General features: G+C 46.8%; 1 protein-coding gene across 1 annotated transcript; it reads left to right on the plus strand.

Annotated features, from left to right (window-relative positions):
- The first annotated feature begins 24,072 nt into the window (after positions 1–24,072).
- On the plus strand, positions 24,073–26,554 carry SOWAHA (sosondowah ankyrin repeat domain family member A). The gene has a single exon (XM_047731587.1). It carries the CDS (start codon positions 24,494–24,496, stop codon positions 26,204–26,206), a length of 1,713 nt encoding a protein of 570 aa, XP_047587543.1. The 5' UTR covers positions 24,073–24,493; the 3' UTR covers positions 26,207–26,554.
- Positions 26,555–27,533: the final 979 nt, after the last annotated feature.

A 27,533-nucleotide genomic window follows, 5' to 3' on the forward strand; every position in this document is an offset into this window, starting at 1 on the left:
GCAGTCCCTGTGGTCCAGAGCTGCCCGCTGGGGAGGACGGCCCACTCCAAACCTGACTTGGAGGGCCCGAGGACAGGGCTCGATACCAACTTTACAAAGAGCTTCAGAGACTTGTCAGAAGATCCTGCTCACAGCTCTGCCCCTACCCTCATCTCCTAACAGCCCCGTGGACCCCAGCCTCCCTGAGATGGAAGCATTTCCGCTCCTCCAAAGAGCTCCTTGGAACATTTCTGCTCCTCCTTGCAAAATACGGCTTGAGGACATGAAGGATGTAAAACATTCACACGCAGGAGAGACCAGCTGATGTGCAGCTAGCTGGCCTGCCCTTTTCAGCATGGCCTCCCTCCCTGAAGGCTGAACAGGTGAGAGGCAAGCAGGTGAGAAGCAGCCCCACCTCCGGACCCATCTGAGAAGTTGGGCTTGTTTGGGAAAATGTGACCTTCAAAGAACATGAGGGACGTGGAGAGAAGACAAAAGCTTCCTGCTGGCCAAGGGACTCAAGTAAGCAAGCCATGAGGAAGTGAGATAGTTAACTGGGGAGAAGCAAATCAGCCTGCAGAAGGATGGTTTTCAACCTGGGCCCAGAGGGGACATGCAGAAGCGGGCAGAGGGGAAGAGGTCCAGTTAGAGGAGCTAGACACCCCTCCCCCCCGAAGACAGCTCCATTCCATTGGCCTCATACAGTGGGCTTTCCCTTCAAGGGAGGCTTCCTCTGCAATGGAAAATAAGCTTGAAAGTCACAGCGGTGGGGGGAATCCATTCACACAAACTGGGTCTGGAAATGGCTGTGACTGGAAGGAATCCAAAGAAACCAGTGAGTCTGTGTCAAGATAGCTGAGAGGTAAGGTTTTCCCTGGAACCAAAGGGTTCGCCAGGGAGACTGGAGGAATGAATTCAAGGGACCTCAAAGAAATTACTCCAACTTGAATTTGAAATAGAAATAGAAACAAATTAGCAATAAGGAACACACACACACACATATACACACGCACACACACAAAGATGAGGCCAGCCAACTGAGGAATGAAGCAGAACTAAGGACCTAGTCAACGTGCAGAACACAATCTAGATGAGCTGATGGACAAGAAGCCTAGGCCCCAGGACTCCCCTGCATGGTTCATATTACTGCTTCACCAAGTATTCCTCCCCTGCTTGGGAAAGGTCTTGAGAAAGCAGACAAAGATTTGAGGGCACCCTTCTCCATTCCTTGGTGTGTGACAGAACTTCTGCCGCAGGACTCGGGGCCCATCAGTCCAGGTCCTGCATGGGCAGTATGGTGGAGTAAGCAGAATAATGACCGCCCAAAGACTTCCCTGTCCTAACCCCACAACCTGTGAATATGTTCCCCTACAAGGCAAAAGGGTTTTTGTAAATGTGGTTAAGGACCTCGAGACAAAGAAATTTTCCAGGATTATCCAGATGGGCCCAATGTAAGGATGAGTCTTGCAAGAGAGAATCAGGAGCATCAGAGAAGGAGATGTAACAAGATGAAGCAGAGCTCAGAATGATGTAGCCCCAAGGCAAGGATTTCAGACCACGCCTAGAGTTAGAAAAGGCAGGGAGAGGTGCTCTACCCTGCAGCCTGCAAAAGGACCACAGGCAGCCCTGTCAACACCTTAAAGTTAGCCCGGGAAGACTGTGCTGGGCTGCTGAACTCCCCAACTGCATGACAGCAAATTTGCATCACGTAAAGCCCCATTGTTGTGATTTTCAGAAGCAGTGGGAAACTTATACAGATGGCGTTGTGTCTAAGTGTGTGCACTCTGAGATCAAGGTGTCTAGATCCCACTTCCAAGGCCACCACCAGCCTGCTGAGTGAGCTCAGGGAACTTGCTTTACATTCTGTGACTCTGCGTCTTAATGGGCAAAACAGGGTAGTAGTCGTTTCTGCCTTGTGTGGTTATTGTGTGCTTAGAACTGTTCCTGACCCAGTAAACTTTCAATAAATGTAAGCTGCAGTTAATTTATTATTATTATTATTATTATTATTATTATTAAATTATCATCAGAAGATATATTTTCATTACCCTGCTTCCACCTTCCCAACCCTGGATTTAGGAATGAGGCTTGATCAGAAGACAAAGCATGACTTCAGAGTCATAGAAATGAAGGCTGGGCACTGGCGCTATTCGTTCACCCATTCAACCATTTGTTGAGTGTCTACTATGTGCCAGCCATGATTTCATTGCTGCAGCACATGGAGGGAGGAAAGAGGACAAAGGATTTCTTCCCTACATTGCTTTTGCTTTTTGTCAGGGAAGAAAATTTTTCCCAGATGCCCCCTAAAATTCCTCCTGGAATCTCACTGACCAGAGATGAGCCACATGCCCCCTCAGAAGTTCTGGGGTTGCCAAAGGTTGGCTCAGATGAATATAATGTGTGTTGGCTGTATTACTGGGAATATTGAAGTCTGCTGTAGAAGGCAATAAAAATAAAAGACAGGCAAAATTCATAAAATGTGTTAAGTATAGATAGTAGTTGGTAACTTGCAAGACGTGCTAGACATAGAATAAATGAAACATATGGACGTTGAACATAGATTTAAAAGATACAAGAACATAAAGATGTTACTTGTACACAGAAAGGATCGGAAAAACCAAGCTATAAGGTTAGGATCATGCTAATTCCAGATTGACAGCTGTCATCCCCAGGTGGGGATGCCCTCCCACCCCCTCAGTGATGCTCATTACAATCCCATTCTGGCCCCTTCCTTGTGTGCTCTTCCCTAGCTGCCCATGGGGTCATCCACATACTACGGTTGTAGCCAAGGGCACTTGCCCCATGTTTCTTTGATAGAGCCTATGTTGGCTCCAGGAACCTTCCATTTGCTGAGCCCCTCTGTTCAACCTCAACTCTGGTTCTTATGACCACACTGTCAGTAAGGAAAGATGGTGGGAGGGAGAGAGCAATAGGTGGAGAATATGAACATGAGGGAACACAGGAGTCCGACAGTGGGCTCCTTCCACTGCACTTACATTTTACCCGAAGTGGGTTCCCCTGTTCAGCTCTTTCCCCTTGCTTCTCCCTGCAAGCCTTAATTTGAATCCTTAAACTGAGTGATTCAACCATCTTAAATCGGTCTCTAAGTCCTTCTGTTCATGACCTCTGAAGAGCTTGCCTGGTGGAGTCCTTAGAAGCTGCATCACATCAGGATAATTTCCCACATGACAAACCCTAATGATTTGTCCCTGAGGGCTGGAAGCATTGCTATCTGAACAAAATTGGAATCCTGTCAGAAAGAAGGGGAGAATGGCTATTGGGGAGGTGCCTGGAGTCACAAGAGTGAGTCTGTCTAAACTGATGGTTACCAGAGGGGCAGGGGCAGGGTGTGGAGGGTAAAACATGGCTGAAGGGTAGTGGAAGGTAGAGGCTCCTGGTTACAAAGGCACAGCATAGGGAAGAGAGTCAATGGTACTGAAATGACATTGTATGGTAACCGATGGTAGTCACACTTGCGGTGAGCACCGCATAATGCCCCGAGCTGTCAGGTCACTATGTTGCACACTAATGTAACCTTGTGTTATCAGTGACACTTGACTGAAAAAAATAAAGTAGTCTGTTCTGACTCCAGGCCAGACAGAGTTCATTTGAGATAGAAGAGTTCATTTTTCTGATAACTTGCAGATACGGGGCCTTTAGAATTTGTCCTTCCTGATGTGAAGGGTATGGACTGGCTGGCTTCTCGGGGTCCTGATGGCCTATGCGAGTATGATTATAGAAGGTTTGGGACTGACTGAGGTTCACTTAGTCATTCGCAAAACAAAGACTTACCAAGCACATACTATATGCTGGGGGCATGAGGATAAGGCATGGTTACTGAACATGCAAACATAAACATTATTAATTATAACAACATATGGCTGAACCTGGGCACCCCATAAGAATCTGCCCTCAGGGGCGCCTGGGTGACTCAGTGGGTTAAAGCCTCTGCCTTCGGCTCTGGTCGTGATCCCAGGGTCCTGGTATCGAGCCCCGCATCAGGCTCTCTGCTCAGCAGGGAACCTGCTTCCCTTCTTCTCTCTCTGCCTGCCTCTCTGCCTGCTTGTGATCTCTGTCAAATAAATAAATAAAATCTTAAAAAAAAAAAAAAAGAATCTGCCCTTAGCAAAGCAAAATGTGTTGGGAGCCAAATAAAAAGGCACAATAGCAGCATTGCTAAGCCCAAATACTGAGGCACCTTGTGCCAGCAGCCTGCTGTGGTCTTTCCCTGCCACCCTCCACCTTGTCCCCTGAGGGCTGTCTCACTCTCCTCACCTGCCTGTGTTTGGATCTCTGCTGGCTTCCAGAACCTTGGGGTTCTAGGTCCCAGCTAACACTACGTTTCCTTCTCTCCGTGGCTCAGCGATCCTGCTGAAAGCCTGCTGGAGGATCCCTGATGCCCAACCCGCCTCTCACCCTCCCAATGTGGGCCCCACCCTGGCTGACACAGCCCAGCCCAGGCTTCCTAGGGGGATTCACAGTACCCAGGAAACCTGGAGGAGGAGGAGGCAAGGAGGGAGAGGGAAGGAGAAGGCTTCCCCGAGGGATTACATTTGGGCTGAGGCTTACACACTAATTTGCTCTGGTCACAGTGGCTACAAACACAAAGGACAAGCCCACCCAAGGCAGAAACACTCTCTAGGAATGAAGCCAGGGCCTCGGGGAGTGACATTAACTCTTCCAGGCCTCCGCTGAGAGAATGACAGCAGGTTAACTCACATTACAAAAAACCCATCTGCTTGCTCGGCATGCTCCTGCCCTGCCTGGAGTTGCAGGAGAGTAAAAAAATAGTGTCATAGCCATGCTGTGTGACAGCACCCCCTCCCAACGTTTCCATGCTCAGCAGACCTCCCAGAGTTGCTTAGAAATTCGAGGCTTGCTCCTAGCCACTGCCCTGGCCCATTTCCCATGCCAATGCTCCAAATATTAGTCATTCTCACCCGTCTCCATTCCCTCCAAGCTCAGATGAGGACTTGACCTCTTTCTTACAAAGAAAATCCATTTATTCAGTCAACAAACATCTACTAAGGGCGTACTGTGTGCTCGAGCCACAGGATAAAGCAGGAGTGGTTCTTGCCTTCACAGGAGAGTCAGAGAAATACAGATGGAAATCCAGACAGGCAAGGTGCAGAGACCAACAGGCTGTGTTGTAACTGAAGAGGCTAGGAAGGAGCCAGCTTCAAGAGCCCTGAGCCCTCGCTGCACTCACCACCAGTCACCCAGCTCAACACTGGTGTCCGGCATCATGTCCCAGCTCTTCCTCTGGGCATTCCCTGTTAGCATGTCCATTGTTCCTTCCTTTCCCCACAGTTTAGATCTCTCATTCCCCTCCTCCTTTTACCCTCTCATGGAGGCTCCTTGAAGGCAGCAAGCCTGGTCTGCGCCCCCTGCCCCCTCATGGCCCTTTCTAGTTCTCTCCTTACCTTTCCTACCCAACCTCTTGAAAGAGCAGTCTACTTTTCAACTCATGTGTCTGTGTCTGTCATCAGTCTGTCCTTTGTCTCCACAAATCAAGGAAACTGTTCTTGTTGAGGCCACTGATAACCTCTTACTGGCCAAACCCAGTGGTCTCTTTTCAGTTCTGGTCCTACTCTGCCCACGCCACACTAGGCTCCCGTTGCTTTCTCTGTTGTGGTATACATACTCACCCAGCAGAAGAGCCAAACACATCCAAAGTTTAGAAAAAGGAAAGACTGGGAAGACCCCTGTCCCAGCCAGGTATTTGTCCACACGCAAACAAAAGTGGGATTTACATCCTGGATTAAGAGTTTAGATTAAAAACAAAACAAAACAGGGTGCCTGGGTGGCTCTTTTGGTTAAGCGACTGCCTTTGGCCCAGGTCATGATCCTGGAGCCCTGGGATCGAGCCCAGCATCAGGCTCCCTGATCAGCACGGAGTCTGCTTCTTCCGCTGACCTCTTTCCTCTCATGCTCAGTCTCTCTCTCTCTCTCAAATAAATAAACAAGGGGCACCTGGGTGGCTCAGTGGGTTAAAGCCTCTGCCTTCGGCTCAGGTCATGATCCCAGGGTCCTGGGATCGAGCCCCACATCGGGCTCTCTGCTCAGTGGGGAGCCTGCTTCCTCCTCTCTCTCTGCCTGCCTCTCTGCCTACTTGTGATTTCTGTCTGTCAAATAAATAAATAAATAATCTTAAAAAAAATAATAATAAATAAATAAAATCTTTTTTTAAAAAAAGAGGGATGACCAGTGGCTCTCATTCCATTAAGCATCTGCCTTTGGCTCAGGTCATGATCCTGGGATCAAGTCCTGCATTGGGTTCCTTGCTCAGCAGGGAGCCTGCTTCTCCCTCTCCCTCTGCCTGCCCCTCCCCCAACCGTGCCCCTCCCCAACAAATAAATAAAATATTTTAAAATAAATAAAATTTTTAAAAAACACAAAAAACTATACATCCCCTTGTACAATCTCCACCCCAGCACCTGATTTCTGGCAACAAGTCTTGTGGGGAATACACTTAGCCCCGGCACCTCACAGGGGCCATGCTCCTGGACATCTCTGCTACATCTGGACTGAGAGTCTATCAGGACTGTGGCTCGAGTCTCTGGAGTGATGATCTGTTTCTGGTCCACAGAAATGTTTATCTTACTTGAGTGCACGTCCAAATTTGAATTTTCTCTTTCTGCACTCTACGTACTGTTGCCTTGGGGCTTCCTAGCATGAACTTTCAGTCCCAGTTCTCTTGCTAAATGAGAGATTCTGCTGAAGCACAAGTTAGATCCTGTTACTTCCACACTCCTAAACCTGCAATGGCTCCCACCTCCTTCACAGTAAAGCCTCGGTCTTTATCACGACTGGCAAGGGGGCACACTATATAAGCCCCCACTGCTCTTCTGAGCCCTTCTCTTGTTCTTTCCACCCTAGCCCCTGGAGCACTCCCTTCCTCTACCTGGTATGTTCTTCCCCAGATATCCACACAGCTCCTCCCTCAATCTCTGAGCTTTTTCCCAAAAATCACCTTCTCAGTGAGGTGGCCCTCCCTAGCCACCATATTGACAACATAACACTCCCTACATTTCCTATTCTTCCCTGCTTTATTTTTTCCCAAGCCCTTGCCAATTATGCTTGCTATGCTAGCATTTGCCTCTAACATACTGTGTATTTCATTTTTCTCATTTGTCTTGTCTTCCCTGCTATCTCGAGCCCCCTGAGGATAGAGATTTGGAGCTGTTTTGCTCACTCATGAATCTCCAGGGCCTGGACGCTCAGTCGGGCCACAACAAATATTGGTTGGATGAAATCACTGGGTTCATTTAGCAAAAATCACACATGCTCTTGACGCCTCAACAGTATATACAGCTCTTCTTTCTTCATGTTCCAAGGAGATGGCCATGCCACCATTTAGTCATTTCCCTTTGTCCTTATCTCTTGAAAACTCTTTGCTCCTTTGGCTTTTATGACTCTCCTCCTAATTCTGTGTCCATTCCTTCCTCTTCCCCTGCATGAGCTGTTCCTTCACCCACCCTTTGCAGGACTGAGATTTCCCAAGGATCTACACTGCTCCCTCCCACTCTTCCACGCCTTCTCCCTGGAGGGGCTCACCAACACCCTCAAGTCAGGCATCATCTAGAAGCTCAGGACTCCCATAGCTCCAGCCCAGATGCCTCTCTTGAGTTCCAGGTCCTTGTTTGCAGCTACTTCCCAGGTGACCCCAAACACCCCTTAACATAAAAGTTCAGCTTGTCCAAACTTAATTTGCACCTTCCCCTTCTTTAATCTTTCTGGTCTCAGGAAATGGCAACACTGTTTCCCTCTTCTCACAAGACAGTAACAGTGGAGTCACCTTTGAATGTTCCCGTTCCCTCACCTCTGCAAGAAGTGCCACCAAAACCTGCATCCTCAGAAACTTCTCCACGGCCAGACTCTCTTCTCTATCCCTCCTGCCTCTGCCTTCATCCAGGGCTTTTCCAGCTCCCAATCAGCTCCCAGTCAAGACTCCCTCCGGCTCATTCCCCACATACCACCTGATAGCATCCTCAAAAGCACTCTGGCCACACATGTGTTCCAGGCTACCCACAGAGAACATTTTTGAAGCAGGAGTATAATCCTGCATGAGAAGGCAGATGAGATCCTGCCTTTAAGGAGCTCAGAGTCAGAAGACAGCCACTAGGCACGTAATGAAAGTAGATGGAAATGTGTGACAGTGGGGAAAGCAGAGAATGTGAGGGTAGCACAAGTTGGGGGGGGCAGACCTACCAAAGGGGCAAGGGGATCACCTTGAGGAACGGACACAGAGTAGAAGATGGTCAGGAGTGACCAGGCTATAACAAAGTCCGTGCGGGGGGCAGGTGGGGAAAGAGAAATAGTCTGGGGTGAAGGAATAGATTCAGAGAAAGCAAGACCCCTTGCAGGACAGACAAGAGCCAGAGGTCAGGGAAGAATGCTGAGGCCAAGCCAAGACTCCCAGTTCATTTCCATCTCTGCACTTTCTAAGAGCCCAGGGTAATAACTGTAAGTAAAAATTTTAAAGTATAGTCTTTTCTCCGTCAGTGCAGGAAAGAAGAGGAGGAGATATCTGCAAGATTTCAGCACATTTCTATAAGGCAGCAGGTGGAAGAATGCGTGCTCGGGGATGAAGCAGAGTGGGGGAAGACCAGAACCCTTCCAGAGGGGGCTGTACCCACCGGCTCACACAGCCTCCCAGCCTCTGTCCTCAGAGACTGCTGAAGTCACAGAAAGCACCAGAAGAGGAGCTAAAAGCCAGAGGTTAACTGGCCACCTGCATATTGTATACTTTTCCTGGCCCACCTCCCCAAGTGTGGATCTGGGTTAATTTTAAAGGACCCATACCTAGACAACAACCTAGTGATATGTCAGAGCTTATGGATTAAGAAAAGATACCAAAAGTTCCCTTAAATGAAAGAAAAAAAAATAAGGCCCCATTCTGACAAGAAAATGTCAGAATGTCACTAGACTTCTCAATAGCAACACTTTTTGCTCGGACAAAAATGGAGCATGTTTTCAAAGTTTTCATGGAAAACTATTTTCAACCCAGACTACCATACCAAGCGAACCTGTCAATTCAGCATAAAGGACAATAAAGAAATGTTCAGGGGCGCCTGGGTGGCTCAGTGGGTTAAGCCTCTGCCTTCGGCTCAGGTCATGATCCCAGGGTCCTGGGATGGAGCCCCAAATCAGGCTCTCTGCTCAGCAGGGAGTCTGCTTCCCCCACCACCCGCCTGCCTCTCTGCCTACTTGCGATCTCTGTCTGTCAAATAAATAAATAAAATCTTTAAAAAAAGAAAAGAAAAGAAATGTTTAGACATTTCAAAAGGTAAAAAGGCTTACTTCATAGTGGGTGTGGGGAAAAAAGAGATATAAGATTCACGAAGTTCAGTCAAAATCCTTAGTCTTCAATTGGATTTAGAAATTTCAGTGTTAAGTCATGATGTATTTTTTCTTTCTAAAAATGCATTTCTCTGGGTGCCTGTGTGGCTCAGTTGGTTAAGTGTCTGTGTTCGGCTCAGGTCAGGACCCTGGGATTGAGCCTGGTCAGGCTCCCTGCTCACTGGGAAGCCTGCTCATCCCTCTCCCTCTGCCACTTTCTAGCCCCTCTGCTCGTGCTCTTTCTTACTTTTTCTTGCTCTCTCTTGTTCTTTCTCTCTCTCTCAAATAGATAAATAAAATCCACAGGGCGCCTGGGTGGCTCAGTGGGTTAAAGCCTCTGCTTCTGGCTCAGGTCATGGTCTCAGGGTCCTGGGATCGAGCCCCACATTGGGCTCTCTGCTCAGCAGGGAGCCTGCTTCCTCCTCTCTCTCTCTGCCTGCCTCTCTGCCTACTTGTGATCTCTGTCTGTCAAATAAATAAATAAAATCTTTAAAATAAATAAATAAATAAATAAATAAATAAAATCTTAAAAAAAATAAAAATGCATTTCTAGCTCTATCTACTGAAAAGGCCTAGAAATATGATGACCAACCCAGGAACAATGAGAAATAGTTCATTCCTAGAACAGGGAATATATAAGATGAAACTCAAACATCTATCATTCCAGCTGCCAAAGAAGAAAAAAGGTAAGAATCTCAGGGGCCAACTGAAAAAACTTCGCAGTGGCCAAAGAAGGAATGATGAGAGCATCAGTAGTGACAACTGGAATGAATTGAAACTCATCAAACATACTTAAGTCCAGGACAAAAATTTTTTAAAGTTGACAGGTTGCCTTGGGAAGATACTAGGGACTCACTGTTTTGAAAAATGGTAAATGAAAGGAATGTATCCGACCTTCCCATAGGAACTTCAGAGTAACTAAATAGTAAATGAGGGGAAACTTCTGTCTAGGACGAAACTCTTCCAGTTAGTAGGTGAAGGAGGGACAGAATATCGCCATGTTGCAACCTACAATAAAATAATGCATGTAGGCAAGGATCACCAGTGGTTGCTCACGTGGTAATGGAGAGACAAGTAGACACGATGTGCCTACTTTTGGGAATGTCACGATGCCACCTATGAAAGTGCCCCTCAAGTAATCAAACTTGAATCTGATTAAGAACCTAGACTTAAATACTAATTCATAGGAAGTACAAGAGATAAAAGACCATGTCAAAAGTCACAACAGGAATGCAATCAGCAAAATTTGGATTGTGGGAAAGTTTACAAGAAAAACAAAAGCAAAAAATAATTCCTTTTTCAACAAATAAATGAGACGGAAAAAAAGAGAGGAGGGAACTATTGAGTAAAAGACACTCAAGAGACACATCAAACAACAGCAATTGGATCCAATTCAAACAAGCCAACATTTATACACATCAGGGAAATCTGAACACTGACTGGTTATTTGATGATACTCAGAAATTATAGCTATTTTTTAGATGTGTTAATAGTATAGTCATTATGTTTTTTAAAAAAGCCCATACCAGGGCAGGTGCGTGGCTCAGTTGGTTAAGCATCTGGCTCTTGATTTCAGCTCAGGTCATGATCTCAGAGTTGTGACATCGAGCCCTACATTGGGCTCCGTGCTGGGCATGGAGCCTGCTTCAGATTCTCTCTCCCTCTCTCTGCCCCTCTTGCACCACCCTCTCTCCCTCTCTTAAAAAAAAAAAGAGAGAGAGAGAGAGAGAGCCCTTATCAAGATATATTCTTAAATATATACTGGTGATATGATATCTTGAATTTGATTTGTTTGAAAACAAGCTGGGGAGTAGGCGAAGTGGGGGGTAGTGCCTGGGTGGCTCAGATGGTTAAGCATCTGCCTTCAGCTCAGTTCATGATCCCAGGGTCCTCTCATCAAGCCCTGGCTCAGAGGGGAGCCTGCTTCTCCCTCCCCCTCCCCTCCGCTCAAGCTCTCTCCTCTCTCTCTTTGTCTCTCAAATAAATAAATAAAATCTTTAAAAATAATAATAATAATCTGGGGGTGGTGAAAAGTAGCTAGGAATATAGGTGATATAGGGTTGGCCATGAATGATAACTACTGGAGGGAGTTGACATGTATATAAGGGTTCATTGTATTTTTTCCCTCCTTTTACTTATGCTTGCAGTTTCCCATAACAAAAAGGTAAAAAAATAAAACAAATACAAAGACAAAACATCCACTGAGCATTATTTGTTAGGAAGTAACTCCATAGTGATAGCAAGCTTCAGCAGTTACTGAGAGAAAAATACAGCAACACTCAGAAACGATGCATCTGATGGTGGGGAGCAGTTAAGGGAAGTCCCAGGAAGAGAGCCCAGAGCTGTGTGGCCAGGTGGCTGGAACAGAGATGGGGTGGGGGGTTGGTGTTTGGGAAGGGGGATTCATCAGAATAGGGAGTATGATCAATGGCTTGGGAAATTCACAGAACAGAAAGAAAAGACAATGGCATATCCAGAAAAACAAAAAAGTAGACAAGAAAGGCAGAGTCAAGGGGCGCCTGGGTGGGTCAGTCATTTAAGTATCCACCTTCAGCTCAGGCCATGATCTCAGGGTCCTGGGATGGAGCCCCTCATCCACCTTCCTGCTTAGCAGGGAGCCTGCTTCTCCCTCTCCCTCTGCCCATGACTCATGCTCTCTCTTGCTCGCTCTCTCTCAAATAAATAAATAAAATCTTAAAAAAAAAAATAAGGCAGAGTCAAGTATGAAGCAAACTGAAACATAGCATAGACATGAGCAGCACTGAACAGTTTTCTATGGTTATTATAGACACATTTTTTTGCTATTTATTTATTTATTTGTTTGTTTATTTATTTATTTATTTTTGAAGATTGTGTTTATTAATTTGAGAGAGAGAACACAAGTGGGGAGGGGCAAAGGAAGAGGCAGGCTCCCCACCGAGTGGGGAGCCAGACATTGGACTCGATCTCAGAACCCTGGGATCACGACCCTAGCCCAAGACAGTTTCTCAACTGAATGAGCCACCCAGGTACCCCCTTTTTTTTTTTTTTTTTTGGCTTTTTAGAATCAACTTGGAAAGAACTTATGGAAGATTTCACTATGGTGGGGCACCTGGATGGCTCAGTGTGTTGAGCCTCTGCCTCCAGCTCAGGTCATGATCTCAGGGTCCTGGGATTGAGCCCAGCATCGGGCTCTCTGCTCAGCGGGGAGCCTCCTTCCCCCTCTCACTCTGCCTGCCTCTCTGCCTACTTGTGATCTCTCTCTCTCTCTGTGTCAAATAAGTAAACAAAATCTTAAAAAAAAAAAAAGATTTCACTGTGGTTAAATGGAAAAAATCATACGAATGCATAATGCATAAAGTACAGAATGGTTGGGGCAGGGAAGGGGGACAGTAGGCTGGGAGCGCTAATGTTCCCATCTTACAAAGGGCTAAGTTAGTGGTAAACCTGTTCAAGATGGATGAAACAAGAAGTGGAGATTTAAGTAAACTTTTTGAGGTTTCAAAACAAGCCTGAGGAGGAACTACCAATAGTCTGGTGATGGAGAAGAGAGACAAAGGTAACAGAAATCAACAAAACCTTACTATATCCCTAATACGCTAGGATATTCAAGATTGATAAATCAAGAAACTTCAGTATGAGCATACTACTTGGGGATGTGGGGATAACCACCAGATTTATAAGACCCAGAACTGCTGAAAATTTCTGTAGGAAGGAGGGGGAAGTCTGTGTTGGAGCACAACTGCTTTCCATGAGCAGCTCCTCTGAGCCTGTATTGCTTTGATCCGTAGCACTAGGATAGAGGGTCTCGTGAGCCATTCGAAGGAGTTTAGAGTTTTACATAGACAACCAGGTGATATGATTAGATCTGTGTTCTAGATGGATCGCTCTGGCTGCTGCTGGCAGAGAATGGAATGGAGGCCAGCCAGAATGGGAGTGAGAAGGTGGGGGTGGGTTGGGAAGGGGTGGGGGTGGAGCAGGGTAGGGCAGGGGGACAGCTGCAGATGTCCAGGCCAGTGATGGCCTGGCATAGGAAAGGAGAGAGTTGGATAGATTCAAGAGGTGCTGAAGACATTTGGAAGAATCATGTCTGATGCCCAGGTCCCTGCAGCAGAGTGAGGGATGGTCTCTTTTATGAGCTGGAGAACCCTGGGGCGGGACAGGAGGGTTCGAGAGGAAGATAACCAGTTGAGTTTGGACAAGTTCAGTTTGAGTCATCAAGGATGTGTGAGGCCTTTAATAGTCTGGCACCAACCACCTTCTCCAACCTGTTTCTGTACTCACTCACCAACCCCCTGCCACGCTTACCTCTATTGTCTTGTCACACTGAGCTTCTTGCTTTTCTACAAGCATATTATATGTCTTTGCTTCTGCTGATGCTTCTGCTGAGAATGCCTCCCCTCTCCCTTCTCAGCCTTCAGAGTATCTGGTCATTACTCAGCTGCAATCTCCGGTCTTCTCAGAAAGCTTTCAGACTCTCCCAAGAAGTGCTCAATTCTGTGGGTGCCCCGGTTTGCTAACAGATCTCTGTCTAGCTCTGAGCACATCCTCCCATAGATCTCTTTTTATATGTCCACTTTCCCTACCAGGCAATTGTTTTATAGAGGATAGGAACTGTCACCAATGCTCCTTCATGCTTAAAGTAGGAAGATACTTTATCTAGTTTGTCAACTCTCTCAGCTTGGTGATGACTACCCAGAATGCCACATTGTAGATGATTCTGGATAGATGCAAGGTCAGTGCAAGGTCATAGTGGGGTTGGGAAAGTGGAAGTCTGTCATGGGTGGAGGAAGAACAGGGAGGGACCACGAGTTCAGTGAATGAACTATCAAGAAACATACCTCCCAGGTTGCTTGGGTGGCTCAGAGGGTTAAGTGTCTGGCTCTTGATTTTGGCTCAGGTCACAATCTCAGGGTTGTGGGATTGAGCCCCACATCAGACTTCATGCTTAGTGGTGGGTCTGCTTGAGATTCTCTCTCTCCCACCCCCACTGCCCCTCCCCTACTCTTTCTCTCTAAATAAAATAAACAAAATGTAAAAACAAAAACAAAAACAAAACACCCTTCCCAAGTGGAGTAAAAAGCATCTTCTTGTCTTCCATCTCATCATTTAAAACACCTCACAGACTGAGGGGCCTGCCTTGGGGTCTGGTTACCTTTACACTATCAGGAAATTTTTGCTCCCAACATCTGACCCGCACACACCATGACTCTCCAACATCCAGCCACACCATGGATTTTAGTTGAGACAAGCCTGGACCAGATCTCTTCACAGCCCTGGATCATCTGAGCCCTACACTCCTGAAGAAAGACTTTTCAGGATGGAATCCTCCAGTCCAGCAAGATTTGGATAAATCCCCCATTTTTTTTCTAAACTTCTATATTAGTTTCCTGGGGCACCTGGGTGGCTCAGTCATTAAGCATCTGCCTTCGGCTCAGGCCCTGATGCCAGGGTCCTGGGATCAAGCCCTGCATCAGGCTCCTTGCTCAGTTGGGAGCCTGCTTCTCCCTCTCCCTCTGTCTGCTTGTGTTCCTTCTCTGTCAAATAAATAAATAAAATTTAAAAAATAAAAATAAACGTCTATATTAGTTTCCTGTAGCTGCCATAATAAATTATCACAAATAGGGTGGCTTAAAATAGAAACTTGTTTACTCACAGTTCTGGAGACCAGAAATTTAAGATTAAGCCATTAAATCACCAGGGGAGAGTCATTCCTTGCCTCTTCCAGCTTCTACTGGCTCCAGGCAGTAATCTTCCCTGACTTCCTTGTTCTCATCTCTGGCTCTGTCTTCACATGGCCTTCTCCTTTCCTCTGTCTTCTCTTCTGTCTCTTACAAGGACATGTGACATTGCATTTAGTACCCAATGGATAATATCCAGCAAGCTCTCACTTGAGACCCTTAGTTTAATTATGTCTGTGATAACCCTTTCTCCAAATATGGTCACTTTTACAGGTTCTGGGACATAGACATATTTTTGCGGGGAGGGTCACCATTCAACCCCCTACACCTTCTAAATGGAAAACGACCAATAAGACACAGGATTTGTTGGGGCGCCTGGGTGGCTCAGTGGGTTAAAGCCTCTGCCTTCAGCTCAGGTCATGATCCCAGGGTCCTGCTCCGTGGGGAGCTTGCTTCCTCTTCTCCCTCTGCCTGCCTCTCTGCCTACTTGTGATCTCTGTCTGTCAAATAAATAAATAAATAAAACCTTAAAAAAAAAAAAGACACAGGATTTGTTGACTTTGAGACATAACAATAACAATTTCTGGGGCGCCTGGGTGGCTCAGTGGGTTAAGCCTCTGCCTTTGGTTCAGGTCATGATCTCAAGGTCCTGGGATGGAGTTCTGCATCGGCTCTCTGCTCAGCGGGGAGCCTGCTTCCCCCTTTCTCTCTGCCTGCCTCTCTGCCTACTTGCAATCTCTGTCTATCGAATAAATAAAAATCTTAAAAAAAAAATTTCTCTTAATGGGGACATACATAGGGTTCTTTAAAAATGTAGATAGGAGGCCCGGGTTCGATTCCCGGCCAATGCAGACTCTTCTAGTTTTCTGGGGCGCCTGGGTGGCTCAGTGGGTTAAGCCACTGCCTTCGGCTCAGGTCATGATCCCAGGTCCTGGGATCGAGTCCCGCATCGGGCTCTCTGCTCAGCAGGGAGCCTGCTTCCCTTCCTCTCTCTCTCTGCCTGCCTCTCTGCCTACTTGTGATCTCTGTCTGTCAAATAAATAAATAAAATCTTAAAAAAATAAATAAATAAATAAAAATAAATAAATAAAAATGTAGATAGGATAGTGAAAAACTATGACAAAGAAGCAGCAAAAAAAAAAAAAAGCCCAATGCTAATCAACAACATTAACATGATTGTTTTTGTCCTCACTGTCACAGCCACACAGAAGGCTCTGTGCAGACTGTGGCCTTATTGTCTCTCCCCTGGAAAGTTTCTAAGGCCCAGTATGTTGAGCTCTGAGGACAGTAGAACATTGTGACATTCTGCCAAAAAGTTCCAGTTTAAAAAGAAAGGATTATTTCGCCCAGGAAATTCTATCATCATTGCTAAAGAAGAAAAAGATCGGGAAAGGAAGGAGAGAGGAAGGAACACAGCACTGAGCTCTGCAGCCTTCAGCCTCTTTCCGAGAGAAACGCTCACTCATCTGTGCTTTCGAGACTGGATGGCAAAGAGGAACCTTTCCTCCTGCCAATTGCCATCCAGCGCTTCTGTATTTTCGTCGCTTGCTCTTGCTGCAGCCATTCCATCTGGAACCGAGGCCTGCAGGGTTAGTGTGGCTTGTGTTCCTAGCCTAGCTAGGCTCACCTCTGTTCAATCCATATCTGAGAAGATAACCAAAAGTTTCTATTCAAAAAAGTCCAAAAAGAGCAGACCTCTCCCGGCCTCACGCCTCACTTTAGCAATAAGGGGCCTCTTGAACCAAGGAAACCCACCATAACATGTCCACGTGGGTCATCCCCCAGTGAGAGTCAGCTCTGTGGACAGTACCTCTGCCCCATTTTGGAAAGGCACAATCAAAGTGATGAGAGTCACTGTCATGTGACAAGCTGCTACTATTTCACCATTATCAATAGTTATTGAACACATGGAATAACCACTGAATAGTTATCAAGGACAGTGTGACCCCACTCTGACCCCACTCTGAAACAGAAAAATCAAGCAGTGACAGATTGTTGCCATTCCATCATTGTCAATATTTATGGGACATTTAGAGTTACATCCCAACTGGTGAGACACGGCATCTCTCTCCAGGGAGCCTGAGCCACCTCAGGAGTAGGAATATAGGAAATAATATAGGGAAAGGACCTGTGTTATCCTTGTTCCCATTTAGCACATCTTGTGTTTCACTGATGCTCAGTCAGTAAGTAAAACCCATCCTGTTAATGACCTCTTCTCCAGACTACACAGCCTCAGAGGCAGGGTTCATCTTCCTGTTTCTTCCTATTGTTCAGCGTCACCAATTATTACTCTGAGGGGTGTTAAAAAAAAAAAAAAAACTGTCCCATATTTACTTAGCTGATAGTCTTGGAGCAGAAAGCAAGCAGATCTGTCTGAGGACCTGGAACTAGCCCTGTGGCTGTCTGCCCTTCCCACCTCCCACTTCCCACTTCCATCCCACCACTCCCCAACCTCACACCTCAGCTTGACCGCCCCCCCCACCAACATAACCCCTCTAGAAGGGAGGGTCTCAGTCAATGAGTAGCTTTTGGGCTTTGTATAACTTACTTCAAATTAGTTTATTTGGAGCCCTCTGCTAATGAGTTCTTTTTTTTTTTTTAAAGAAGAAAGGCTGAAATTTTTTTTTTTAAAGATTTTTATTTATTTGACAGAGAGAGAGCACAAGTGGTCAGAGAGGCAAGCAGAGAGAGAGAGAGGAGGAGGCAGGCTCCCTGCAGAGCAGAGAACCCGATGCGGGACTCGATCCCAGGACCCTGAGATCATGACCTGAGCTGAAGGCAGAGGCTTAACCACTGAGCCACCCAGGTGCCCCTGCTAATGAGTTCTTGAACACCTGAGTGGGAAGGTGGGAAGTTGGCATCTAAGAATCCTTGCTACATGGAAAGCAAGTTAAACACATATACTATATACTATGTGAGTAGTATACATATACATCAGTAGTATACATAGTATTTGAGTTCAGAGAAGATTTGAACAGTTGTTACCTATCCATCTTTAAAGCTGGACGCTGCCAGTGGATTTCACATGTCCATACACTTGGCATTGTCTTCTCTAAGCCCATGTGATGGGGAGTCCATAGTGGAATGGCCTCTGGGTTGCTGCTTGGTTCACCCTGACCCAAGCAGGCACTCCACTTTACGATTCAGGAAACAGTTAAAACGGCACTATGCAGCCTCTCAAACTAAGCTCTCCTAATTTAGACACTGATTCCCTTGAAAATAAAAAGGTGCCCCAAAATATTCCTTGGGTGGGTAAACATGTTTTTTTAAAGATTTTATTTATTTATTTGACAGACAGAGATCACAAGTAGGCAGAGAGGCAGGCAGAGAGAGAGAGAGGGAAGCAGGCTTCCTGCCGAGCAGAGAGCCCAATGCGGGGCTCGATCCCAGGACCCTGGGATCATGACCTGAGCCTAAGGCAGAGGTTTTAACCCACTGAGCCACCCAGGTGCCCCTGGGTAAACATTTTTGAGTCAAAACTCATTTGTGAGAATAAAGCAGGGCAAGAAGGAATGACTAAAGGCAGCAAAGGATCACATCAGCTCAGAATTCACCTAGCCAGGACAGTTTTCCAAGTCTCCACTGACTAGGCCTATAGGTGCCGTACTGTCCAACCGAACAAGTCTGTGGAATCTGATAAGCATCCTGAAAAATGAATCACAGAAACAAAACCTCAGTTTAGAACGAGGGATCTGACACTCATCACTAAGATTTAGAAATAAAGAGAAGTTCCTCTATCTCAAAGAAGAGGGTGCTTCCCAAGTCACAGGCATGAGAAGGAGGCCCTTTTGCTCCTGCTGGGCTGGTAAGCAAGAACAAAACATGATTTGTTCCGGAAGTCATGACTGCAAAACTTGCTTTCTGGGCAAAGTCCCTTTATAGGCACACAGCCCATCCCTCTCATATCTTTGGAGCTCCCACGGACTGGGGCCCCAGATATACTTCTTTACTGAGGATGATGCCTTGGTGAGGCACCAGGAGGCAGAGGAGCCAGGCTGTGGTGGATGAAGCCTGACAGAATCCATGACAGGACAAGACAGTCAGAAACATGAAACAGCCATTCTGGGTATCTGGGGAGCCCAGACATAGGACTCAAAGGATACTGTGTGTTACAGGCAATACATCATGAAACAATGTAACACAACGTGATACAACAGAGGGCATGGGGGATTTTAAATTTTACATATATTTTTATTTATTTATTTTTAAAGATTTTATTTATTTATTTGACAGAGAGAGATCACAAGTAGGCAGAGAGGCAGGCAGAGAGAGAGGGAGGGAAGCAGGCTCCCTGCTGAGCAGAAAGCCCCAATGTGGGGCTCGATCCCAGGACCCTGAGATCAGGACCTGAGCCGAAGGCAGCAGCTTAACCTACTGAGCCACCCAGGCACCTAAATTTTACATATATTTTTAAAGGTAACTTTAAAAAATACAAAGGGCCTTCTATCCTCACCTTCAAATTTGAGAAACTGAGATAGAAACAAACTTTTGAGAGATAAAAGAAATGAGAAAACTGAGACAGAAAACAAATTTCTATTGCTTTCTCCCATGTTCAAGACACATTATAAAATTGGACCCTTGCTATAAATGTACATTTTATATTTCATTTTCCTAATACTTACGAGCAAACTACTGGGTCACTGAAAGAATTGATTCAGTGGCCTGTCAGCAGGGCACCAAAATTTAAAAGCAGCCTGGGGGGACGCCTGGGTGGCTCAGTTGGTTGAGCAGCGGCCTTCGGCTCGGGTCATGATCCCAGCGTCCTGGGATCGAGTCCCACATCGGGCTCCTTGCTTGGCGGGGAGCCTGCTTCTCCCTCTGCCTCTGCCTGCCATTCTGTCTACCTGTGCTCGCTTGCTCTCCTCTCTCTCTGACAAATAAATAAAATCTTAAAAAAATAAAAAATAAAAAAAAAAAATAAATAAAAGCAGCCTGGGGAACTGGATGTCATTGGCATTCTCACCCTAATGTTTGCCCAAATTATAAACAAATCACTTAAAACATTAAAGCTGGGTATGTCCAGATGCACTAGTGTAAAGGTTGAAGCTACATTTTTATGTGGGATTTCCCCCTTTACTTATTAAACATTCAGAACATTGTTTTTAAGTAATTGTTGATCTAATTTGAAGTGGCAAATGAGTACAAATTAGTATTGGGGTCAGCCAATAACAAGCTGTGACCCTGGGCACGTTGCTTTGTATCCCTCAGAGCCTGAAGTCTGTTAAACATCGTCAATAAACTCTGCTAGTGCCAGCAACTCCTTTTCAATCAGTATGTAATCCCTCATCTCTTAGTGATCACAGAATGAGTTCAAACCACAGAAATCAATTATGATCTTTAACAGGGGGTTCTTCTCCGCCCCCGTCTTGGAAAGAGGGAGCAGTAACAAAAGGCCAACTTGGTGGAGGCTCCACTTCCTATGAGATCATAGAATGATTTTTCCAAGGCACCCAGCAATTTGTCATATGAAAAGGAGCTATGGAAATGAAAATCACAACGGAGAGAATGTGACTAAAAATGAAAACAGGCAGTAGAATGCAAACTCCGCTTCTGAAACAGCTTTGGCCTCCATCCCTGTCTTCCTGCCCTCCTGCCCTAGCTTGGTGTCCTGCACCATCTCGGCCAGGGACTTGCCACCACCCCTAGTAGCAGCGCTCCTCCATCCCCTCCCCACATCCCCGTGGGTTTGAGCAGGCTGTAAAGCAGCGTGGGTTACGAGAAAATGTGTGGTCTAATGCCATTGGCAGAGAACGTGTCTGTGGCTATGTTTATATCTAGGGATGTATATAGACAGCTTCACAGAAAAAAACCAACAAATATTAAGAATGGTTCTCTAACATGTGATCTGTTCCTTTTATATTTTGGACATCACTGAAAACTGGGAAAACATAATGATTAATTTTATAATCAGAAAACAAGTAAGCATGTAGAGAACAAACCGATGGTTACCACAGGGGAGATGATGAGGGAGTGAAACAGGCCCTGGGGATTAAGAAGCGCACTAGTCCTGATGAGCACTGAGTGATGTATGGAAGTGTTGAATCACTACATTGTATACCTGAAACTTATACAACACTGTATGTTAACTAACAGGAATTAAAAACTTTAAAAAAATAAACCCACCATTTTTGGAGAACAAAAGAAAGAAAGAAAGAAAGAAAGAAAGAAAGAGAGGAAGGAAGGAAGGAAGGAAAGAATTGAAGCAAGCATTCCATGAGAATCTACAGCAAACAGGGACTGCACTGACTTCGCCAGGATGCCAAGCTGATATCTTGAACTGAACACAGCAAACAGGATAAAGTCCAAACTAGAATTTAAGGTCCTCTATCCATGACCCCAGATTACTTCCCCGACATTATCTTATGTACCTCTGGCACGTACCCTAAACGGAAAACACACTAGATTGTTTACCCTGGATTCAGTCTTCCCCACCCGACTTGGCAAGTCCTTGCCCATGTTGTGCGTACAGCCTGCCTCCTGAAGACTTCCTCAAGTGCCTTTTAGAACCTACCCACTGGTAAGCACACAGAACATTGATTTCATCTGGACATGTAACATAATTAATTGTGTTTTTCTCTATTCCACCAAGCAGTGAGCTCTCCAAAGGCACATTGCACCTTGTCCCCTGAGAACCGGGCTCACTGCTTGGTACCCAAAGATAATCAATAAGTGCTGAAATAGATGATCAATGCAAGGAGGAGGATGCCCCTGGGGCAGTTAGCTGCAGAAGACTTTACAGGAGTAGGATTTGAACTGGGTTTGAAGAAGAGGTAATATTTAGATAGAAGCGATAGCTTATTCCAGTTACCATTGTATGTTAAAAATACAAGGACTTCCTCAAGGGCATTGTTGGCATTCTAATGTAGACTGCTTAATATTACAGAGTAAATTGATCCTAAAAGTTCTCCTTTAAAAGGGAGATGTACCTTCTTATTTTGCACTACCATTCTTAAGCTACAAGGATACAATATTTACAATTACAAACTAGTTGTCGTTAATAAAAAAGTAAAAGTCAAATGGCAAACTGGGAAAATCTTGACAACATATATAATAGAAGGTTAATAACTACATATCAACAAGAAACTATTAATGGGTAAAGGGGGAAAAAGGCAATTCATAAAAGAACAAATTCAAATGGACAATATATAATCAGAGGAAAGTTTAAGATCATTAGTAATAAAATAAATGGAAACTAGTGTGGGCTACAACTTTTCACCTTCCAAACTGACAAATTAAAAGATGCTACTCAATATCATTGGGGGAAAGACAAAGTACTTTCATGGGGCTGTAACTTTTCTGGAAAACAATTTAGAAATAAGTTTCAAGAGTTTTGAAAATAAATCCCTTGAACCTAGTAATTATACTTGAAGGATTCTATCCCAAGGAATTAATCAACAATGTACACAAAGTTTTATATATGAGCACCACCATTCCTAAGAACTAAAAGCTGGAAACTATAAACTACCAACTGTAAAAAAACAAGTGTAATACTACTACATTTATTTGATGCTATAGTAAAAATCACATATTTTTAAAGGATATCATCATTGAGGAAAATGCTCACAATATAATACAACGTGGGAGAAAAAAGATTTAATTGTATGCATTCTGGAAACAAGACTGAAGACAGCCTTGGGAAATGGGATTGGGGAAAGAAGGATAGCCTTTCTCATTTTACTGTTCTTCTTTTTCTTTGGGTCAGTAATAATGGTATAGCAGTTGCTATACAACCAATAATAATGTGAATGTTTACTGTGGACCAAACATCGTTTTAAGTCTCTTGTGTTTATTTTCTCATTTAATCCTCCCAACAACCCGATGAGGTAAGCACTATTATCATCCCCACTTTACAGTTAAGAAAACTGAGGAACAGGGAGGTCAATCAAGTAGTCCAAGGTAGAGCTATGATTCAGAGGCACAATTTTGACTCCAGGCTTGTTCTCTTTAACTACAAAGAAATGGTACCCCTTGTAGTATGGTGTTTGTAAATAAAGAACCTGATCCCACTTTTTTGCCCTGGTGGTTTACTCACCCCAAAAGCTTCTTCTCCTACCTAGCTGCATAAGTACTTGATCTCTTTAAATCCTTGTATAATTAGGACCTACAAATGAGTCGAACACTGAAAACAGGATGCAAAATTGCAATCTGCCCCTCCTCTTTTTTACTCTGCTTTATTTTCTCCAAGTGTTGATCTAGCATATTATACAATTTTCAGATTCACCATATTATTTCTGTCCCCCTCCCCCCAGCCATGTGATCTCCACTAGGTTAGGAGTTTTTATCTGTCTTGCTAACTGGGATATTACAGCCTGGAAAGGTACTGGCACAAACCAGGTGTTCAACAAATATTTATGGATTAAATAAAGCTTTAAAAATACACCATGAGGGGCGCCTGGGTGGCTCAGAGGGTTGGGCCTCTGCCTTCAGCTCAGGTCATGGTCTCAGGGTCCTGGGATTGGGGCCCGTATTGGGCTCTCTGTTCCTCGGGGAGCCTGCTTTCCCCTCTCTCTCTGCCTGCCTCTCTGCCTACTTGTGATCTCTCTCTGTGTGTCAAATAAATAAATAAAATCTTTAAATAAAATAAAATAAAATACAGCATGATTTTCGCTTTCTCATTTTAAGACAAAAACAAGTATACACATGTATATGGGGGAGAAGAAAATATTTCAAAATGTTAATGGTGACTCCAAGTGATATGTCTCCTTGTTCTTTGTGGTTCTATTTTCAAATTTTCATGTGAAAATGTACTATTTTACCATGTCATAATTGCTTTTAAAACATTTCTTCTAAATCTCGGGTAACTTACCTTGCCATGCGCAGCGAGTTGTCATTGCTGCAAATACAAGAAGCCCTCTTTCTTGTGTAACGCAGTCCACAAGGGGAAAGGTATTGATGGTCTTTAAATAAATTATTGTTCTTAAATCATCTCCCAATATTTTGTGGTGGTGAACTATTCCTTAGAGAAATAAAAATTTCTGCCTCTCCCGGTCGACCGCGGCATGCCTGGAGAACACACCCACCTAGCAACCGGGAGTCAGCTGAAGTGTGACACTGCGCCTTTAACTCCGGGTAGGGGAGGAGGGCGGCGGATAATTTCCGCTCCTCCACCCCCTCCACGGCCCCGGTGGCAGCTGTCACCTGTAAGGCGAGCGACGAGCACGGGGGATGGAACCTGGCGCCTATTGGACACAATACAAAGGCAGAAACCTACCCCGAAGGCTGGGGGCCCGGCGAGCTGGAGGCGGTGGACTCGCAATGCGGCCCCCCGCGCCTTCCTCCGGGAGACACCCGGGCCCCACGACGCGGGCGTGACCAAGGTCCAGCTTCAGGGACACTCCCGTCCCGCCTCGGTGAAACGATCAGGTGAGCCTGGCAAAGGAAGACCTCGCTCCCGGAACCCCTGCTCCCGCTCGTCCCAGAGGGCGCGGAGACGTGCACCTGCCCCGGCAGCGGGGTACCGAGGGCGCGTGGGAAGGGGCGGCCTCGGCTCCCCTGCGGGGCTGGACTGGACCATGGCGCTAGCCGCCGCGGCCGCGGCCGCCGCCGCCGGGGTGAGCCAGGCGGCTGTGCTGGGCTTCCTGCTGGAGCATGGAGGCAAGGTGCGCAACTCCGATCTGCTGAGCCGCTTCAAGCCCCTGCTGGATGCAGGCGACCCCCACGGCCGCGCCGCCCGCAGGGACCGCTTCAAGCAATTTGTCAACGACGTGGCTGTGGTGAAGGAGCTCGACGGCGTCAAGTTCGTGGTGCTGAAGAAGAAGCTGCGGCCCGGAGGGGCCCCGGAGCCCCTGCCCTCGTGCGTCCCCGGCACGCTCGGGGCACCAGCCCTGCCTTCGAAGATCACTTCCGTCTCACAGTGGGAACCGGCTGACCCGGGGGCTCCATCCCCGGCCGCGGCGCAGCAGGCGGTGGAACCACCTGAGGACCTGGCCCCGCCGGTAGAGCCACAGGACACGCCGGGGGCTCCGGCCTCAGAGCCCACTCAGCCGGCCGGGGAGGTGTTGTTAGGTCCGGCTCAGCAGTCAGGGGCGCCCTCAGACGCCCAGATTTCAGGCTTTGAGCTGGCCCTGCCCCCCAAGGGGCTCCCTACAGACGTGGCCCCGCCGTCTAGGTCGCGGTCGGTGGAGGCCTTGCCCCACGCAGAGGCGCGGGCCCCGGAACCTGGGCGTGGGGCGACGAAAGAAGAGCCAGCACCCGGTCGGCACGCGCAGCCGCCTCCGAAGCCCTGCATGCTGCCTGTGCGCTGCGTCCCAGGCCCCGCCGCGCTCCGGATCCGGGCCGAGGAGCCGAGCCTGCGCCGGCAGCTGTCGGAAGAGCCGAGCCCGCGGAGCTCCCCGCTGCTGCTGCGGCGGCTGTCAGTGGAAGAGTCTGGCCTGGGCCTCAGCCTGGGCCCGGGCCGCTCCCCGCACCTGAGGCGCCTGTCGCGCGCAGGCCCGCGCCTGCTGAGTCCGGACGCGGACGAAGCGCCCGCCGCGCCGCCACCGTCTGCTGTGCCCCTGGAGCCGACCGAGCACGAGTGGCTAGTGCGGGCGTCTGGGGGCTGCTGGACCCACCAGCTGCACGGGCTGCTGTTGCGAGACAGCGGCCTGGCGGCCAAGCGCGACTTCATATCTGGCTTCACGGCCCTGCATTGGGCCGCCAAGAGCGGCGACCGCGAGATGGCGCTGCAGCTGGTGGAGGTCGCGCGACGCGGGGGCGCGCCGGTGGACGTGAACGCGCGCTCGCATGGCGGCTACACGCCGCTGCACCTGGCGGCTCTGCATGGCCACGAGGACGCCGCTGTGACGCTGGTGGTGCGCCTGGGTGCGCAGGTGCACGTGCGTGACCACAGCGGACGGCGCGCCTACCAGTACCTGCAGCCCGGTGCCTCGTACGCGCTTCGCCGCCTCCTAGGCGACCCCTGCCTTCGAGGCTCTACCGAGGCAGACGTCACCAGTGCTGGTGGTGGCACTTTTGCGGCCCGGCGCCCAGTGCAAGTGGCCGCCACCATCCTCAGTTCCACCACCAGCGCGTTTCTGGGTGTCCTCGCCGATGATCTGATGCTCCAAGACCTGGCTCGAGGCATGAGGAAGTCGGGCTCCTTTAGCAAGTTCTTGGGTGCCTCGCCCATGGCTCCACGTAAAAAGAGTAAGGCCCGCAGTAGCCTGCCGGCTTTTTCAGAAATCTCTCGTCGATCTACTCCAGGACCCTTGGCTGGTCTAGTGCCCGGCCTACCCCCCACATCCTGAGGGTCCGTGAAGCTCAGCTTGGTTGATGTAACCCGGCCTGCCCCTCGCAGTCTAAGCCTGGCCAAAACAGCGGCTCAGCACCTGTGGCTCCATCCTGTTTCCAGCTTTGTCCACTGAAGCCTATTTTACCCCCGTGGGCGAACACCTCTAGCTTCTCCCTGAAGCTTGACCTGTCTCTGAAATGGTAGTCAAGATCTCAGTGAGAACCTTCTATAAAGAACTCCAGACATCAGGCTTGAACATTGGAGGCTCAGATTTTAGGATCAGAGTTAAGTGCCCTGAATGAGTTAACCCAATACTTCCGCCATCTACACGCTCCCAAACCAGAACTAGAGCAAGGGTCTCTTTAAATGTAGTGTGCTGGGCGCCTGGGTGGCTCAGTGGGTTGAGCCACTGCCTTAGGCTCAGGTTATGATCTCAGGGTCCTGGGATCGAGTCCCGCATCGGGCTCTCTGCTCAGCAGTGAGCCTGCTTCCCTCTCTCTCTCTCTCTCTCTCTATCTGCCTGCCTCTCCGTCTACTTGTGATCTCTGTCAAATAAATAAATAAAATCTTTTTAAAAAAATAAAAAAATAAATGTAGTGTGCTGCTGGATTGTCAGCTTTAAGATACTAGTGGTTTTGTAATTTGATGCTTTTATCCTGTTTTTAAGTTAAAATGAGGTAAAACAACTTTCATAATAACCTTTTGAAATTATATTTTTCAATTTTTAGGCAAAATGCTCATTTTCAATCTTTTGCTAAGTATTTTGGAATTCTACCTAAAAAAAAAAAAATGATCAGGATCTAAAGGAAATTAGTCCCAACAACAAAACCCTTAAACGTTTATCTACCTCATTTTAGACGCTCAAGATTCTAGAGAGACTTGAACACAGAATGTGACCATTGTGAATGTAATTAATTTCAGTTGTACTGTGAATGCTCAATATTAGAAAACGAGCATCTTGGGAGTGAGAATGACTTAACAGTGAGAGAAAAGAGACATTTTGGCAAATACTTTCAATTTCTGGTTGTCTTTATGATGAAATATAAACAGCCTCTTCGGCACTGGTGGGTGGTTATTTTGATTTGGCATGAACATTTAATATTTTAAGTGTGATTTATCTGTGAATGCACCATTGTGCCATGTGTCTGAATCTGGTTTTCCATTCTGGCTGAGCCTTTCAATGCAGTAGGTGGATATTCAAAGAAAAATATGTCATAGCATTACACCAGAAAAATAACTGGTTAAGTAGGGATACTTAAACAGCAACCATTTTATATGAAAATTCTATAGAAGCAAAAACTATGTTATATCCACCTTTAAAAGCCATCTGAAAGCAAACAACT

The sequence above is a fragment of the Lutra lutra genome, chromosome 5, assembly GCF_902655055.1.
Source record: "Lutra lutra chromosome 5, mLutLut1.2, whole genome shotgun sequence".
In the NCBI taxonomy this organism is placed as follows: Eukaryota; Metazoa; Chordata; class Mammalia; order Carnivora; family Mustelidae; genus Lutra; species Lutra lutra.

What these genes read in the sequence shown, in the direction of transcription:
- SOWAHA (XM_047731587.1), top strand. Translation starts at nt 24,494, where the DNA reads ATGGCGCTAGCCGCCGCGGCCGCGGCCGCCGCCGCCGGGGTGAGCCAG.